The sequence below is a fragment of the Gigantopelta aegis genome, chromosome 9, assembly GCF_016097555.1.
Source record: "Gigantopelta aegis isolate Gae_Host chromosome 9, Gae_host_genome, whole genome shotgun sequence".
NCBI classification, from domain to species: domain Eukaryota; kingdom Metazoa; phylum Mollusca; class Gastropoda; order Neomphalida; family Peltospiridae; genus Gigantopelta; species Gigantopelta aegis.
Genome location: NC_054707.1, coordinates 35,520,587 through 35,536,480, shown reverse-complemented (window position 1 = coordinate 35,536,480; position 15,894 = coordinate 35,520,587). Strand labels below are relative to the sequence as shown.

General features: G+C 37.5%; 1 protein-coding gene across 1 annotated transcript; it reads right to left on the bottom strand.

The window, feature by feature from the left end:
- Nucleotides 1-5,061: 5,061 nt before the first annotated feature.
- Nucleotides 5,062-13,948, bottom strand: LOC121382022 (transmembrane protein 183-like). The gene is made up of 5 exons (XM_041511486.1): nucleotides 13,786-13,948; nucleotides 10,033-10,125; nucleotides 9,702-9,848; nucleotides 7,277-7,505; nucleotides 5,062-6,762 (listed from the first exon to the last, which is right to left on the bottom strand). The coding sequence occupies exons 1-5, from the start codon at nucleotides 13,844-13,846 to the stop codon at nucleotides 6,183-6,185; spliced, it is 1,110 nt and encodes a 369-aa protein (XP_041367420.1). The 5' UTR covers nucleotides 13,847-13,948; the 3' UTR covers nucleotides 5,062-6,182.
- Nucleotides 13,949-15,894: the final 1,946 nt, after the last annotated feature.

The following is a 15,894-nucleotide window of genomic DNA, read 5'->3' as shown; positions in this document are numbered from 1 at the left end:
ATAACATATTTACTTTATTAACCAATTGTTCAACACGCTATCCTGGGCACACACCTCAGCTATTTGGGCTGTCTGTCCATGACAGTGGGTTAGTGGTTAGTGAGAGAGGTCAGTGTGGTGGATATACACCTACCCAAGTCATTAAAGTCGCTCTAGGTTGGAGCGGATACTGGGATATGTACCCAGTACCTAGAGCCATATGTCCGTTGCCTAAACCACCACACCATCAAGACTGATCATAACCGTCCCAATGGTGGCTATTTATAGGATGGGGTAACAGAAGTGACTCACATTAAATTCTTAGCACATAGAATATGCCACACGGAGAAGATGCTAAACTTTCTGACTACTGGATTAATTTCTGACCAAAAACAGGATGAGGGGGACCATATTTATAATTTTTACTCACATATTTTCACTTACAATTTTAGGAATACATGAAATAATGTTTTGATATGTGAAAGGTTAAGTATTATTTTTGTGGGTTATTAAAAATGTTTTATTTTCAAGCAGATTTGTTTGGGTTTTTTAATTATGTAAACAAAATTGATAGTTTCCTTTACCAACACACATTTGTGGCCAGATGTCTAGGATTTACTGGGGGGTTTTAAATGCACTGCATTTAATATTTCATTATTCCGTGATTTTCCTTGTTTGGTAAAAGGGTCAAATGTATTATCAAATTAGCTGTCATAATGAACTACTCATTCCTCAAAATGGCCGCAATGTTTTGCCATTTTTGTCAAACAAACAAACATTATTAGCTAAAAAACACTTTTTCAACTCAAATTTTTCAGATATTTCTCACAGAAATATGAACAAGACTACTAGCGAGGTACATGATACGCCCATCAAAAGTAGATTGTGGTGACCTAGTTATGATTCGCAATGCATAGCCATCACAAGTTGTACTTAAAAAAAACAGAACACCTTTTAAAACAAATAAAAGCAGAAACAATTTTTTTGGGAGCAGAAATGTTTTTTTAAAAGGCAGATTTCACATGCCTGTACTGATCCTATATGGTCCGGAACAGGAGTTCTTTTAATGTGCAATAATACGTGAAATAAAGAATAACTAGCTAATGATGTCGGATATCTGCTTTATCCTGTGAAGGTAAGAATGGGAATTTCTCATTCAGCCTGAACAGGATAAAGCAGATATCCGATGTCATTAACTAGTTGTTATCTTTATCCTGCAGACCATAAAAATTAAGGGGAAAAGCTATTATTTCTGTTATTTCAGCCACAATTGTATGATGACCTAGAGATCAAATGAGCAATTTTGTAATGTAGCTATGCGTATGACATCATATGAGTGATGTCAAAAGTCATAATCTGCACAAAGATGGTAAAGTGAGGCACAAAGATGGTAAAGTGGATTCTCCCTCGATATTGGGGCAATTGACTGCACATCATATTTCATATTTGTGGAATCTTCATCCATGCAAGTGGTGGGACTGTTAGGAAAGCTTTTAACAGGGTCATAGATGAAGACGTTTTACACTGCAGTACTGGATCAGACTGATCATGTTGAATGAATGAAATAATGAAAGAAAGAAAGAAAGAAAGGATGAATGAATGAATGAATGAACGAATGAACGAATGAATGAATAAATGAATGAATAAATGAATGAATAACAAGATTCCAGAACAAAAACTGCATCAGCTATTGGACGTCATACTAAGGTAATGATCATGTTGAAGTGATTTTGTTGGTCAAAGACGTTTCCAGAGGTATTATTAACCATGTTGTCACGTCTCACAAATTGCATCGGTAATGTGCTTTACAAGACAGCTGTGAATCCCACTCCACAGAAGTTGCGAGAGCCGTCGAAGGATGAAACTCTCTTCAGCAATCTGATGAAAGTCTGTATCCAAGCCATAATAGATGTGATCAGTCTGCACGATCCCATATTGTCAACGCTGAGGCAATAATGGGGATATTCCACAGAGTCAAGAAAAATGCTCAAAATGATACCAAGTGCTTTTTTTTTAATGTAAGATGAAAAACAAATAACTGGAGGCCTCAAAACACAGAAGAGTAGATAAAATTATCAAGAAATACTGGACAGAAAAATTCTAAAAGATGATGAAAGGAGTTTCCATGACAAGCAAGAACTTACAGAACTCTTTAACTGGAAAATCCATTGGATGCCATCTTTGTCTGATGTCCTTGAGAAAGTCACCTCTTTTTTCGTGTGGTTTTTCAGAACATGAAGAAACTCGCAAGCTGTAGCTTTGTGTATTTTACAAACAGAAAGACCTACTTTGATGCACCAGAAGGACACCTTACAATGACAACTGTTAAAAACCTCAAGCTGCCAATTTCCAACAAACTGTCTACTACAGATAAAAAAACTTACAAGACACTGGAGAATCGAGTATGGTTGAAAGGCGAGGCAAAAAGCAATGTAATATACAGCTAAATAACATGTAAATATGTTTACTTATTAAAGCGATTTTATTCCAAAGTGTTGCGAGGTTGTATATATTTAACATCAGTGTGGGGTTGCAGGTTGTATACGAGGTTGTGTTCATTATGACGTCATTTTACAGATGATATCGCTGAATGACAGTTAAGGAAAAAAAAGAGAATGAAAAAAAAGAGGAAAAAAACCAGCAAGCCACTGGTGTATGCCAAGACATTTTTACCGTGAATAACTATGTAAGGGGAGTTTTAAATGTATATAAATGTTTATAGATTCACTTGACATTGAATTACTGGAAAGACAAGATATGAAAACTATAAGTTGATGAATCAGGGATCCCCAAACCTGACATTACCTGTTTCTGGGAATAATAAACATATAAAAAAAAACTCTTTTTTTTTAATAAAAAAAAGATACAAAAATAATTATAGCTATCTGTTTCTTGCAATGTCTTTTAGGAACATATGCTGTTGGTCAATTAAGGTGCAAACTGAAATTAAGAGTTTCAAAAAGGAGGAGCATCGACACCTTCAAAGAGAAGTAGAAGAAGTTTGTTTTGTTTAACGACACCACTAGAGCACATTGATTTATTAATCATCGGCTATTGGATGTCAAACATATGGTCATTTTTGAAGTCATAGAGAGGAAACCCATTTTTTTCATTAGTAGCAAGGGATCTTTTATATATGCACCATTCTACAGAAAGGATAGCACATACCACGGCCTTTGATATACCAGTCGTGGTGCACTGGCTGGAACGAGAAATAGTCCAATGGGCCCACCGACGGGGATCGATCCTAGACTGACCGCGAATCGGGCATGCACTTTACCACTGGGCTACGTCCTGCCCCCTTTCAAAGAGAAGTGCATGAAGTGCAGGAAGATAAAGAATTGCTTTAAACTGAAGCTAAGTATTTAAAAAGAAAGCCGACAATCTGAATAAGCTACTCCAAGTTTCTCAAAATGCAGCAAAACAGATCACAAACTTTCAGCCATAGGACTTGCAACTGCCATGAAAGAAAACTAACATTCAAAGCAAACCGTGAAGATCTAAAAAAAACGCATGTCACTCTGGTGAAAGAAACTGAAACTGAAGCTGCACGTCTAAGTGCAGAACTCAACCAAGAGAAAAAGATTGCTGAAAATCTGCTTAAGGAATTAAAACCTCAAACGGACTGTAACATGTCTTGTTTTTCTTTTCTTGCTGTTTGACATTATTATTGTTCGTGTCTTTATAATTCATTATGGAAATAAAGAAAGGTTTTGGGGCTGCTATGCATATTTAGTGATATTTAATGCACATTACTGCTTACCAGGGAAATATGAACTCATATTTATTTAATAAAACAGTAAAAATGTGATGGCTATTATAAGAATAGGCACGGCCATGTTTCTTCCTTGCTGCAAATATTGCCCGTGGTGAGCATGTCACTTCAGGTAATGACCAATGAATGCTGAAGAATATGAGTATCGCTCAGGGGAGATACTGCCAACAGTTGGAAATGTGTTAAACATCTGCAGTAAAATACTGTAGACTAAAAAATTTATTCTGCTTTTGATAGATTTTGTATTTTAAGCGGAATTTCAAATATCAGTTCATTTCAAGAGGGGGAAAAAAACAACCCCACAAAAAGAACCAAACAAAATACAAAAACAACAACATGTACGCATATATATATATATAAATACAAACTTTCCACTGTTGACTGTTTGATTTTGATTGTATGACGTCACTAAAAACTAGAATGTTATGCTTTGATAAACTTCAGAAAAAGTATAATATTACATCAAATGGAACATAAATACATAAAACAGGTCATGAAAAGGACTTTAGAAACAGATTTTTGTGTATTTATAACTAAATAAGTTGTGTCCTTTGTAATTATAAGGCAGGGTTTTATTTCTAAAATTTGTCTGGACACACATGGCTTTGACTTTGGGAAGTTTAGCATTGTTTTATAACATTTTGGGAATTTTCAGTTTCATTTAAAAAACATCTTAGTAAGCTTTGGTAGAATCGAAAAGACTAATACTATACATATACAGTCAAATCCGCTTAATTGCATAGCCCCGGTGCGTGTTAAATTTATGCCAATAACCGCTTTTACTTTTTCTTCTTTTAATATTAGTTTTTATTGTTTCTGGTAAAATATTAAAGGTTTGTGGAACATTTTATGATGGAATTTTCTAGAATGTTTTGGTTTCCGTATGCAATTAACCGATGTTTTTCTTTATAAAGCTATTAAATATGCTACATAATTTGTATTGATTAATGCTATTGGGGGATTCCCCCAGGAGCCTATTTATATATTCATAGGCTACTTATCACTGTTTAGTTGGATGTACTTATTTTTAAAATACCAACGTTCTCTTTTTTTAAAGCAAAATGCATGCTCCTCTAAATTTTATGACGTTAATGTGTGCCAAATTTTATGACGTTAATGTGTGCCACTGACAGGAATGCGGAAGTAATGGCAACTATGCTGAATTATGAAACTTCATGATGAGTATTTTGAATAAGTGAAATCAGTAATAATAGTTGGTATTGTCATTGATAAAACAATAAAATACAAAAACGATATTAGGAACAACAGTTGTGTTACACGTAAACAAAACAAAAAATTTAATCTGCTTGCGCTATAATTATTTTATAAGGTGGATGACTTAAATCATGATAATAGTGACCAGATTTTTGTTCATTCCAATTTGTTTTTTATTTAAACGATTTTTAAAATGCATTTATTGAATTAGAATAGGGAAAAATATGTTGTATTTGACCACATGTGAATGTTAATGCTGGTTTTACAGTCGCAAATATTCGTTTTACAGTCTCCACTCCGCCGGCAAAACTCGTTTGCAACTGTAAAACCAGCATTAACATCAGCAAATGGTCAAATACAACATAGTTATCCCCTAATTCTACTTAATTTTCTGTATAATGCTGGCCCAATATCTCACCCAATGCTACACATCGACACACTAAACCACAAGCAGTGCATCCACTCATTCGTATTTTCTACTGTGTTGCACATGGCACTGGTCAGAAATAATACCACAACAACTGAGTTCAAAGAGTGGTTTTCAGCAAATATTTTCATTTCACAACAATGGCTGAACATTGTGGTCATTTTCAAAAATGGATAGCCGATAGTGATAGCCAACTTGACTGTTTTATCAACAACAAAAATCACTAAATATAATAATAATATGAATCATTTTTTTTTTTTTTTAATGTAGTCAGCAAAACACAGTAACTGGGAATAATGGCCATAAATAATAGACATCTGGACACAAATGCATATAAGTAAACAAGACTTGATTGATTTTTTGCATAATGTAAATCATCAATCACTGTAAAATATAAAAATAATAATAATCCTTTCACAAAAGAACATTATTTTCTGTATTTCTAAGATTTTAAGTGAAAATATGTGAGTAAAAGTTATCAGCCCGTACCCCCCTCAATATTTGTTTGTCAAAAATTAATCCAGCAGTTAGAAGGTTAACCAAATTCACATCTCACAACTATACAACAGTGAATTTCAAATCCCTCCCCCCCCCCCCCCCCCCCAAAACAAAAACAAAATCACATTTTCAAGTACTCTTGTTTGAAATATATTCAATTCTTTCAGCGCAACATCCATAATACGTTCTACTTATCTCACACCAGTAACTAAATCACATCACCACTGGTACACTTACCATACAACAATTACGAAATAAAGGTAAAAAAACAAAAAACAATAACAAGTATCAAAACGTAAATGGATACTTTGTATCCCACCATGGGACAATCCTGATGTTCACCACCGGATCGAGGTCGACAATTCTCTCCGCGGAAGACTGATTTCCCTGCTGCAGGATGCTGTCAAAGAGCAAGCGCAGCCGGTAGTGTCGCATTCGGGCACTGACGGTCAGACAGACATGGCTCAACACCATGCCCATCACCATGGGAATGGACGCGAAGTTCTGACACTGGATCTCCATGATGCGACAGCCCTCCTCGGGATTGTAGAAGAGATCACTGTAACCGGGGAGCATGTCTCGTCCGGACGACTCAACGGGCCCCGGTCGGAATGTCGTCGACTGCAGCTTCAGGAACTTGAAGCAGAACGTCCAGGTGTTTTTCACGGGCTGGTGCCAGGCCAGGAGGCACCGCTGTCCCTGCAGACTGTGTGGCTCGTTCTCGAAGGGAACCATGGAGACGGAGCGGCCGGACAGTGGGGCATACAGGTAGTACATGGAGCGGATCACCCTCGCCCTCAGGCCACGGATTCTTTCAATGCTCTGCGGTTTTATCTCATCAGGCAGTTTGATCTTCTTGTCGTAATTTCTACAAATAAACAAGAATTCCACTGAATTAAATGCCTCGCCTACACAACAACAAAAAATCGGTCCACTGTAATAAATATCCATAAACCAAACTTCATTGACCGAGGACCTATAATTTGTGAGAAACTCATCAAAAGATAAAACTTTAACGCAAAAGTAGTACCTATGTCTTGCATTTTCACTTCATAAAGGTGTGACAAAAACAAGTAAAAGTTGGTAAGTCCATAACTAAACATATAACCACATGTATGTATAAAGCCGGCTATACATTAATTAGTCTTTCAACTGGGGAGGGAATGCACAATCTTCAGAGTTCAAAACTGAATATAAATGTAGCTTGCTTTGATCTATGTTTTATGCACAATTGAAAATCCCAAGACAGGCAAAACAGAAAGCATCAGGACCTTTGATATTCCAGCCATGAAGCACTGACTGATATCAGAAAAAGTAAACTAAACAAATACACCGAAAAGAACACATAATACGGTACAGCAGGTGAATGTTAATATCCATACCTCAAGTAGAGTTGTCTCCAAAATGCACACGAGCAGACAATGAGGTACGTGTCATGACAGAGAGCGGCAAACCGACCAATGTCTTCTGGGTAGATGTACTCCGAGAGAATATACCACAGATCGACAGGGTACACTCGTCCCTTCTTCTCTACATCCCATGACACAGACGAATGTTTCTTCCTACGCCGTGGTCTTACCGGTAGACTTGCAGCAGCTCCTGAGGACAGTACTGTAATACAAAAAGTTAGTTTTGTTTAACGACACCAGTAGAGCACACTGATTAGGCCAAATAAAAAATGTGTGTTCCCGTTTTCCATTTTTGGCGACCATAAACTTTTTTTCCACCTACTGATCTTCAAAACAGTGAGAAGACGCAGCATTTGTTTAAAATATTACTTAATTGTTCTTTGCCATGACGAGTTTGATAGATTTTAGGAATTAAAAACAAAGTTATAGCCTTAATTTCTTTTCACATATAACCAGAACCACAAATATTTTTCATTAGGAAAAATTAATCATTGGCTACTGGATGTCAAATATTTGGTAATTCTGCTTTAGAGAAAACCCACTATATTTTTCCATTAGCACTTTCCAACAGAGCTTTTGCACTGATGAAGAAAGACGTGTCTCTCTGCTCTCTTGACTTGCCCCGGGACTCAATGCAAGCTATGGTGCTTTGTTAGAGTACCGTGTCGCTTACACCGGGTCACGGGCAACCATGACTTTGGTGTATGGTGACGCGGTTACTACGATGATGAAGAGGAAGGGAAGGAGGAGGAGGAAGAGGAAACATGCGCCACAGGGGGAATCAAAACTGGTGGCAACAGTCTCGTCTGTGTCGCCCCCTCCCCCCCCCCCCCCCAACGAGCCAGATTTATCTTCACAGCCTAAGCCACTGGACGAGTCGATGCCACTGTTGGACACTGCGATCTGCCAGACTCCACGGCCAGCATCTCCTATTCCAACCCCTTCGAGGCAGTCGGCGTCGAATCCCCAACCCCAGGGGACTCTGCCAAGACCCCCATGTAAAGTGGAAGGCCGTCACACACACACACACACACACCCCGAGTGACCAGCCAGCCAAGGCTCAGCCACTGCCGGGAGGCGTTCAATAGGAAAACTTCAAGACCTTTCCCAACGGCAGTAAAGTCAGCATCCACACTATGGACCTATTGAACGGGACATTTGGAGTTGTGGTGACGTCGCGCCGGGGAGGATTCTCCTGCCAGGGAATTCTCATCAGAGATAAGGACTACACCATCCATAGAGTCCTCAAGATCATCACCGGCGCCAAGTACGTCAAGCTAGCAAAGACCCTGCTAGCCCACTGGTGGAGGAAACTGGTTCCACTTCTACAAGAAGTTCGTCATCTCGTCCCCATAGTCACCAATCTAGTTGAACTAAATGTTTTGGCCGTGGTTCAAATTTTTTTTTTTTTGTAAACAGACGTACTTCACTTTGGTAGCCAGTCTAAATTGCTCAAATCACCTTAAAACCTTTTCAGCTGAGCACTCTATTATTTTTAGACTTTAATTTTTTGTCCAGACATGAGTAGGATGAATCAGCTCATTTGGGCTTCAGGTCTTTGACCTAACTTCTAAATTTTTATTCCAAATTCTGCCCACCTCAAACTTAACACCACCCCCCCCTTCCTGGCCCGGACTTGGTCACTGGCGATGTCAGATGTTAAGCCCATGACAGGCGTGTGCGAAACCTTCATGGTATATGTGCAAATAAACAAGCTCCGCTCCGCTCTGCATGGGACAGTTAAAAATCCAATCTGAGAATGGGATCACTGAGAGGGTTTGACCTTTGACCCAAACACATCAGGAGAGTGCTCCACCGACTGAATACAGTGTAATACAGTAATATACAAAAAAGTGTCAGTGTTTCTCAATCAGTTGGCCATACTGCCAATTAAGCATATCTAAACATAACTGTAAAATGGTCTACAAAATATTTTATTTTCTGTTATTTGTTGCTTAAACATCTAAGGTTATTATATATTAGAAAGTGACCTCTTAACACTTAACTGCTTAATATATATTTTACTAGATGATTAAGAAGCATATCAACTTGATTAAGACATTTGGCTTCTTAGAGTGTGTCAAGTGATGTATAAAGTGATGTATATTTTTACAGAGTACATTTGTAGAAATTTACATGTTTCATAAACATTCATTGTCTGCTCAGTTGGAGACAATATATAAATTTTATAAAATATATGTAGTCTGTTTTGAAAAAGTTTATATTGGAATAATGACACATTGGGTTCAAATTTGGTATCCAGATTTCCAAGCGTTATGAAGAACATAATGCATTAAGTATGACTACAAAAACAAATCTACGAAATAAAGAGCCACATTCAGTTTAGAGAAACAAAGACATAGAAAATGGTTTAACCAATTTCACAGATAATACACACCAGCACCCTCAGATAAATCCTGAACATCCTCCTCATCCTCTTGTTCATTGTTACCATGGGGATCAATGTCGAAATCATCAAGGTCTTTCTCAAACCAGTTCAACTCTTCTTTCAACTGCTGGCCTTCGGGTTTGGTAAGCAGTCGCACTGTAAAAAAAACATGAAAACAAACTGATATAAAATATTTAACTTTTTAGCTTCGGCTTGAATTGCATAACCAGTCTCCTTTTTAACCCACACATTAGACAAATAGTATCATCCAAATTTCTTCCAACTTATCCCCTATATCCAAACCCCACACTGAGTTTTTACATAAAAGATTTGTTATTACCTTCAGCTTGAATTGCATTAGCACTCCCCTTTTTAACCCGCAAGTTAGACGATGGACAGCATACGGCATTGGCATAATCATTTAAACTCACATCTGTAAAAAGAAAAAAGAAAAAAAAAGTTTAACAACCACTCAACACATAATGTTTGTACATAATGTAAGACAGTGTTAGTGTCACAAATAAGGATTTGTAAGATAAAATAAAATGTTTATGATTTTTCAGTTGTCTCATACTAGCATTCAGCATGATTACTGAAAACTACCAGTCTGCTACATGTATGTATCAAACCTTTATAATCTTATTAGTGACCATACAAAATTTAACACCTACCATGGTTAGCAAAATTAATATGTGTTCACTATGGCATTTTTAACTGTACCTATGGCTAGAATGTGGAGCTAAAACAATTATAAGTGATTAATAATCAATCCATGAGGTGATTATCAACATCAGTAGCAAATACCAGCACTAGTTATCAGTCTCAAGCATTTAGAAATTAGTAATAAGATGTATTTCTAAAGGGTTAGACTTACAAAACCATTCTAAGACTATATGTTAAAATTACCAAATGTTTTACATCAAATAGCCAAGGAACTTGAGAAAGATTTGAATTATTAGTACTATGCACCTATTGTTGTGTTTACTGGCAAAGACCCTACAAATTGCTAATTTAACATTTATTCAACATCAATCTAATTAAAATTAGCTCCACTATTACATGTGGATCTAACACCAGCCAGTTGGAGCTCATGTCCACCAATCAAAACCTTACTTGCAGAATCATGCCAGTGATTTAAAAATAATTTGAAAACATTCCGAATTATCCTGAGGGTATACGACATGTTTCATGTGAATTACGAATGCCTTAAAACATGTTTTATTTTATAAAATAAATAATTTGTAATGTAAAACTGAAGATTGATTTTTTTTTTTTTTTTTTTTTTAAATAAATAAATAATTTTCAATGTAAAATTGAAGACTGATAACCCACCCCGTACGTATTGGTATGGTTCGCTGTACTGCGGCCACTAAAATAGACTCGCCCGATATTTTTAGGATTTGTATGCTCCCAAATAACGTTATAAAAGGCGAAATGTGATTGGTCAATATTTAAATTATTATTTACAGACGAAATGTTACCTGGACATTGGGGACTACGCAGTGTTGTTAGTTTTAAATCACTGGCAGGATTCTGCAAGTAAGGTTTTGATTGGTGGACATGAGCTCCAACTGGCTGGTGTTAGATCCACATGTAATAGTGGAGCTAATTTTAATTAGATTGATTCAACATCTATGTTATCTACAAGTACATGTATGAGAACAGACCTAAACTCAGCATATTCACATCAGTTCCATCATTTGACCTGCAGAAACAATTACAGTAAACTTTTTCTGCAGAAGTCGACTGGATAATTGACCATCACATCCAGTGATAGAAATATGTAGAATTTGTCACTAGTCGACAGGACAAGTACATCAAGAAATCTACTTGTCCACATATTATAGTTTCACTTGTCCAAATGAATTGTTAGTTTTATTCCAGTGCAAGAATAATGTCTTTGTTGCTCAAAATTAAACAGCATTATACATTTTACTTTCCTACTGACAACCATTGAGGTCCATTTTGCTTGTCTGAGCAGATTTTCACTTATCAGGACAAACCGACAAGTGCTTATTCGAATGTAAACATCAGTAGTGCCCAACCGATCAATTTTCAATTATATAATTGATCACTGGAATATCAATGTGATATATATGATAACCATGTCGAGAAACAGCCAATTGATGAAGATTCTACCCAAACCCCACACTAAAATCAAAGGTACTCTCCTCCCACCCAGCACCACTCAACAATAAAAAGTTAGTTTGTTTTGTAAAACAACACCACTAGAGCACATCACAACTATATTTTTCCATTAGCAGCAAGGGATCTTTTACAGTGTTTGAAATAAGCACTTGTCCGTTTGTCCTGACAAGTGAAAATCTATTCGGACAAGCGAAGTGTGCCTTGGTGGTTGTTCTGTAGACAAATTCAAATGGTCAATGCAGTTTCATTTTTAAAAAATTAAAACATTATCTATTTGGACAAGTGAAAATATTGACGGATAAGTAAATTTCTAGATACATTTGTCCCTTGGACTAGTAAAAAATTCTGCTTATTTCTATTACTGTTTTATATGCACTTTCCCACAGATAGGAAAGCACATACCACAGCCTTTGACCAGTTGTGGTGCCACTCAACAATAATACCCAACATCTAGGATTGCATTATTTGGAATCAATTATTGCAGATATATACACACACAGTAACAAAGCATAAGCCTTGAAATTGTCATGTGTCTGTATGGATTGGATGCTGGCCAACATTGCTAGTTGTCACTGTCAACCATCTTTAACAAGTTTTTATGAAGCTTTTTTTAATAGTTATTTTCTGTGTAGTAGTGAATATATATTTAGAAGCTAGCTATCATCTATAGTCCTTCCTACATGGAATGCCTGTCTTCATACTATGGAATTTATTACAAGCTTTTTATTTTTGAGACGATTGTTTTCTAAATTGCAAACAAAAATAGTTGGGGTTTTTTGTTATTTCCAAAACACTTACTTTTCTCTGAAACTGAAATTATTTACAAAAAACATTTTTGTAGGAGGATGGGATGGACTGTAGTATTTAATCAACTATAGTCCATCCAACAGGAAACACCTTTTTTATACTATTGGAATTTACTACAAGTTATTTATTTCTGAGCAGACTATTTCCTAAACTGCAAACAAAAATAGGGTTTTTTTCCAAAACACTTTTACTTTTCATCTCAAATCAAACCAAACCATTCATATGGTTATCGTCTACTAATTGTGTTTTCAGAAGAAAGAATGTTTACCCAGTCGCGTATGTTCAAAATCTTTTGCGGAAATCTATATAGGCCTACTGTTCAGTTTAAACAAGTATGGTAATTAATTATTTAATACACTGGTCGAATACTGGAGCCACTGCCCTACATAAAAAAATTTTGTAGGAGAATGGGAAGGACTATAAAGTAAAAGTCAGAAAACCTTTATGAATTTTGGCCCTGGATGCTATGTGATATGTAGCCCTACCTTCATCATCTTCTTTATTAACCGACATGCTTCTCAGTGTAACTAGAAACACTAGGTACCTTTGCTCACCTGGTAACAGTCACCTGCTTTGCTGATCTGATTGAGTAACCCTTACAATGATTGTGCAATAACAAAATGTTTAGTCCACTTGGTATTCCGGAAAAATATCCGCCCGGTCCCCCCTTCCCCTAACCTTAACTCCAACCCTAACCCCAACCCTAGCCCCAACCCTAGCCCTAACCCCAGCCATAACCCCAGCCATAACCCCAACCCTAGCCCTAACCCCAGCCATAACCCCAACCCCAACCCTAACCCTCAACCCTAACTAAAAATAATAATGGAGGGGACCGGGCGGATATTATACCACAATTTGATCTGACGTAACTTCGTAATAAAAATAAAAAAAGTATTTTGGAAAAAAAAAATATATATATATATTTTTGTGTGCAATTTACAAATCAATCGGCTCAGAATTAAATACTTTGTAGTAAATTCCATAGTATGGGGGGGGGGGGGGGGAAGTCCTCCCTGTGTGATCTACACTCTATAATAAAGGACAGTACTTACAGGGACTTTAAACTTAGAGAACCAGCGGCAGTTTAGGCAAACTTTTGCCGTCTGCGACGTTATAATCGAGCAAGGCTCTGGCTTACCTCCCGAGGAGCAGGCAGTTGCTTTCTTTTGCCCTTTCCCCCTCCTACCCCCCTTCGGCATTGCTTTATCCTTACGGTACAACAACCAAAATGCATTTTCAGAAACTGTAAATTAAAATACGATTGTACAAAATGAGAGAAAAAATTACAACGTCGGACATGATTTTCAGCCTCGACTGTCTTGATCTTTTTCTCTTTTTTTTTCATTCGTTTTCAGTGAGATTTTAGCGGGGGTCTTCTCAAAACGTTCCTATCTCAACCTCTACAAACGCCATGTATATATGTTTAGTCATTAACTTAATTTTGGTTCGATATAAGAAACAGTGGAGTAAAATGTTATAGATAAAACAATATTGAACCATGTTTGGTGTCACATTCTTTTTTTCTTTTTTTCGTTTGGGTTTTTTTTTCGGGGGTTTTCAGGGTGTCGGTGCATCCATGATCCATGTGGTGATATTTCAAGTTGGTGTCGATTGTTCTTATCACGGCATATGGTGAAATAATCAGTTTCAAAATTTGTAATATTATTTTCCTACACCAAGTAGGCCTATCTGTAAGCTTAATGCTAGAAAATTGCGTCTCCATGCCATTTTGTGGGGATGCATGGTCGAGATTCTCTTTCCCCCCGCACCCTTTAAATAGACTTTGTTATAGCACTCCTCCTTCAAGTAGGCCATGGGCGTACATAGGGGGGGGGGGGGGGGTCGATGGGCTCGACCGAACCCCTTTTCAAAACTCAACATAGAAATATATGCCCAATATCTCTGCAATCTATTTTGGAACCCCCCTTTTCAAAATCCTATGTACGCCCATGTAAAGCCTACCTAAACCTATAGCATAGGCGTCGGAAGATAGCAGCAACTGGGGGGGGGGGGGCACTTCTTAAATGCGATATCATATTGTCCCCCCCCCCCACCCCACCCCAGTTTCCGACGTTTATGTATAGTTTCACAGTGTTAGGCCTAAACACGTGTCACTGTAGGCCTTAATAGACTCAGGGGGGAAATCGGCTACTGGGTTCAAACATTTGTTCATTCTAACACATACGGTAGTCTTAGAAGAAAATTTCTACTTTTTTTTCCATAAGCAATAAGGTATATTTTATGGGCCTATAGATGCACTTTCCCGCAGACGGGAGAGCACTGTAGGTAATATAGGTTTACCACAGTCGTGGGGCACTAGGTGGGACGGGGGAAAACGATGGGTTTGCTGAGGAAGCTTGCCACGGTCATCCTACGATCCTCAGACGAGCGGAGAGAGAGAGAGAGAGAGAGAGAGAGAGAGAGAGAGAGAGAGAGAGAGAGAGAGAGAGAGAGAGAGAGAGAGAGAGAGAGAGAGAGAGAGAGAGAGAGAGAGAGAGAGAGAGAGAGAGAGAGAGAGACAGAGACAGAGACAGAGACAGAGAGACAGAGAGAAAGAAAGAGAGACAGACAGACAGACAGACAGACATATCTATATAAAGTGCGACCGACCGACAGAGATCTATAGAGTATACGGTGTGTTATGAACTGTAGTTCTAAATAAGTAATAACTGTTTTCAATATGAACACTAAAATTATTAATAATAATGTGGGGGTAGGGGTAGGAGTGGGATTGGGAGTTCACACACGCTGTCAAGAGAACACATTTTTAATATGAATTTTATATTACACGTTTTTTGTCAAAGCTAATGTCATTATTGACTACGTTATATAACTTTTAATTGTTAATTGTCAGAAACACATGCCTCCGGGCGTCCGTTATTTACCTTGAATGGCGCGAATGCATGTGGTGCTTGACAAGAACACGGGACGTAGTCCAATGGTAAAGCGCTAGCCTGATTCGCGGTCGGTCTGGGATCGATCCCCGTTGTTGGGCCTATTGGGATATTTCTAGTTCTAGGTATGTGCTATCCTGTTTATCGGACGGTGCATATAAAAGATCCCTTGCTATACCAATGGAAAAATGTAGCGGGTGTCCTCTTTAAGACTTAACATCGAAATTACCAAATGTTTGACATCCAATAGCCGATGATTAATAAATCAATGTGTTCTAGTGGTGTCGTTAAACAAAATAAACTTTTGGGGCTGTTAAAAATTATTGTTAACTCACTGGCCTTGGTGGTTAAAC

What these genes read in the sequence shown, in the direction of transcription:
- LOC121382022 (XM_041511486.1), bottom strand. Translation starts at nt 13,846, where the DNA reads ATGCCGAAGGGGGGTAGGAGGGGGAAAGGGCAAAAGAAAGCAACTGCC. An exon ending in TAATGCAATTCAAGCTGAAG is followed by an intron (nt 9,849 to 10,032) that starts GTAATAACAAAT and finishes TTTTTTTTACAG; the next exon opens with TGCGACTGCTTACCAAACCC. An exon ending in GGATTTATCTGAGGGTGCTG is followed by an intron (nt 7,506 to 9,701) that starts GTGTGTATTATC and finishes TTTGTATTACAG; the next exon opens with TACTGTCCTCAGGAGCTGCT.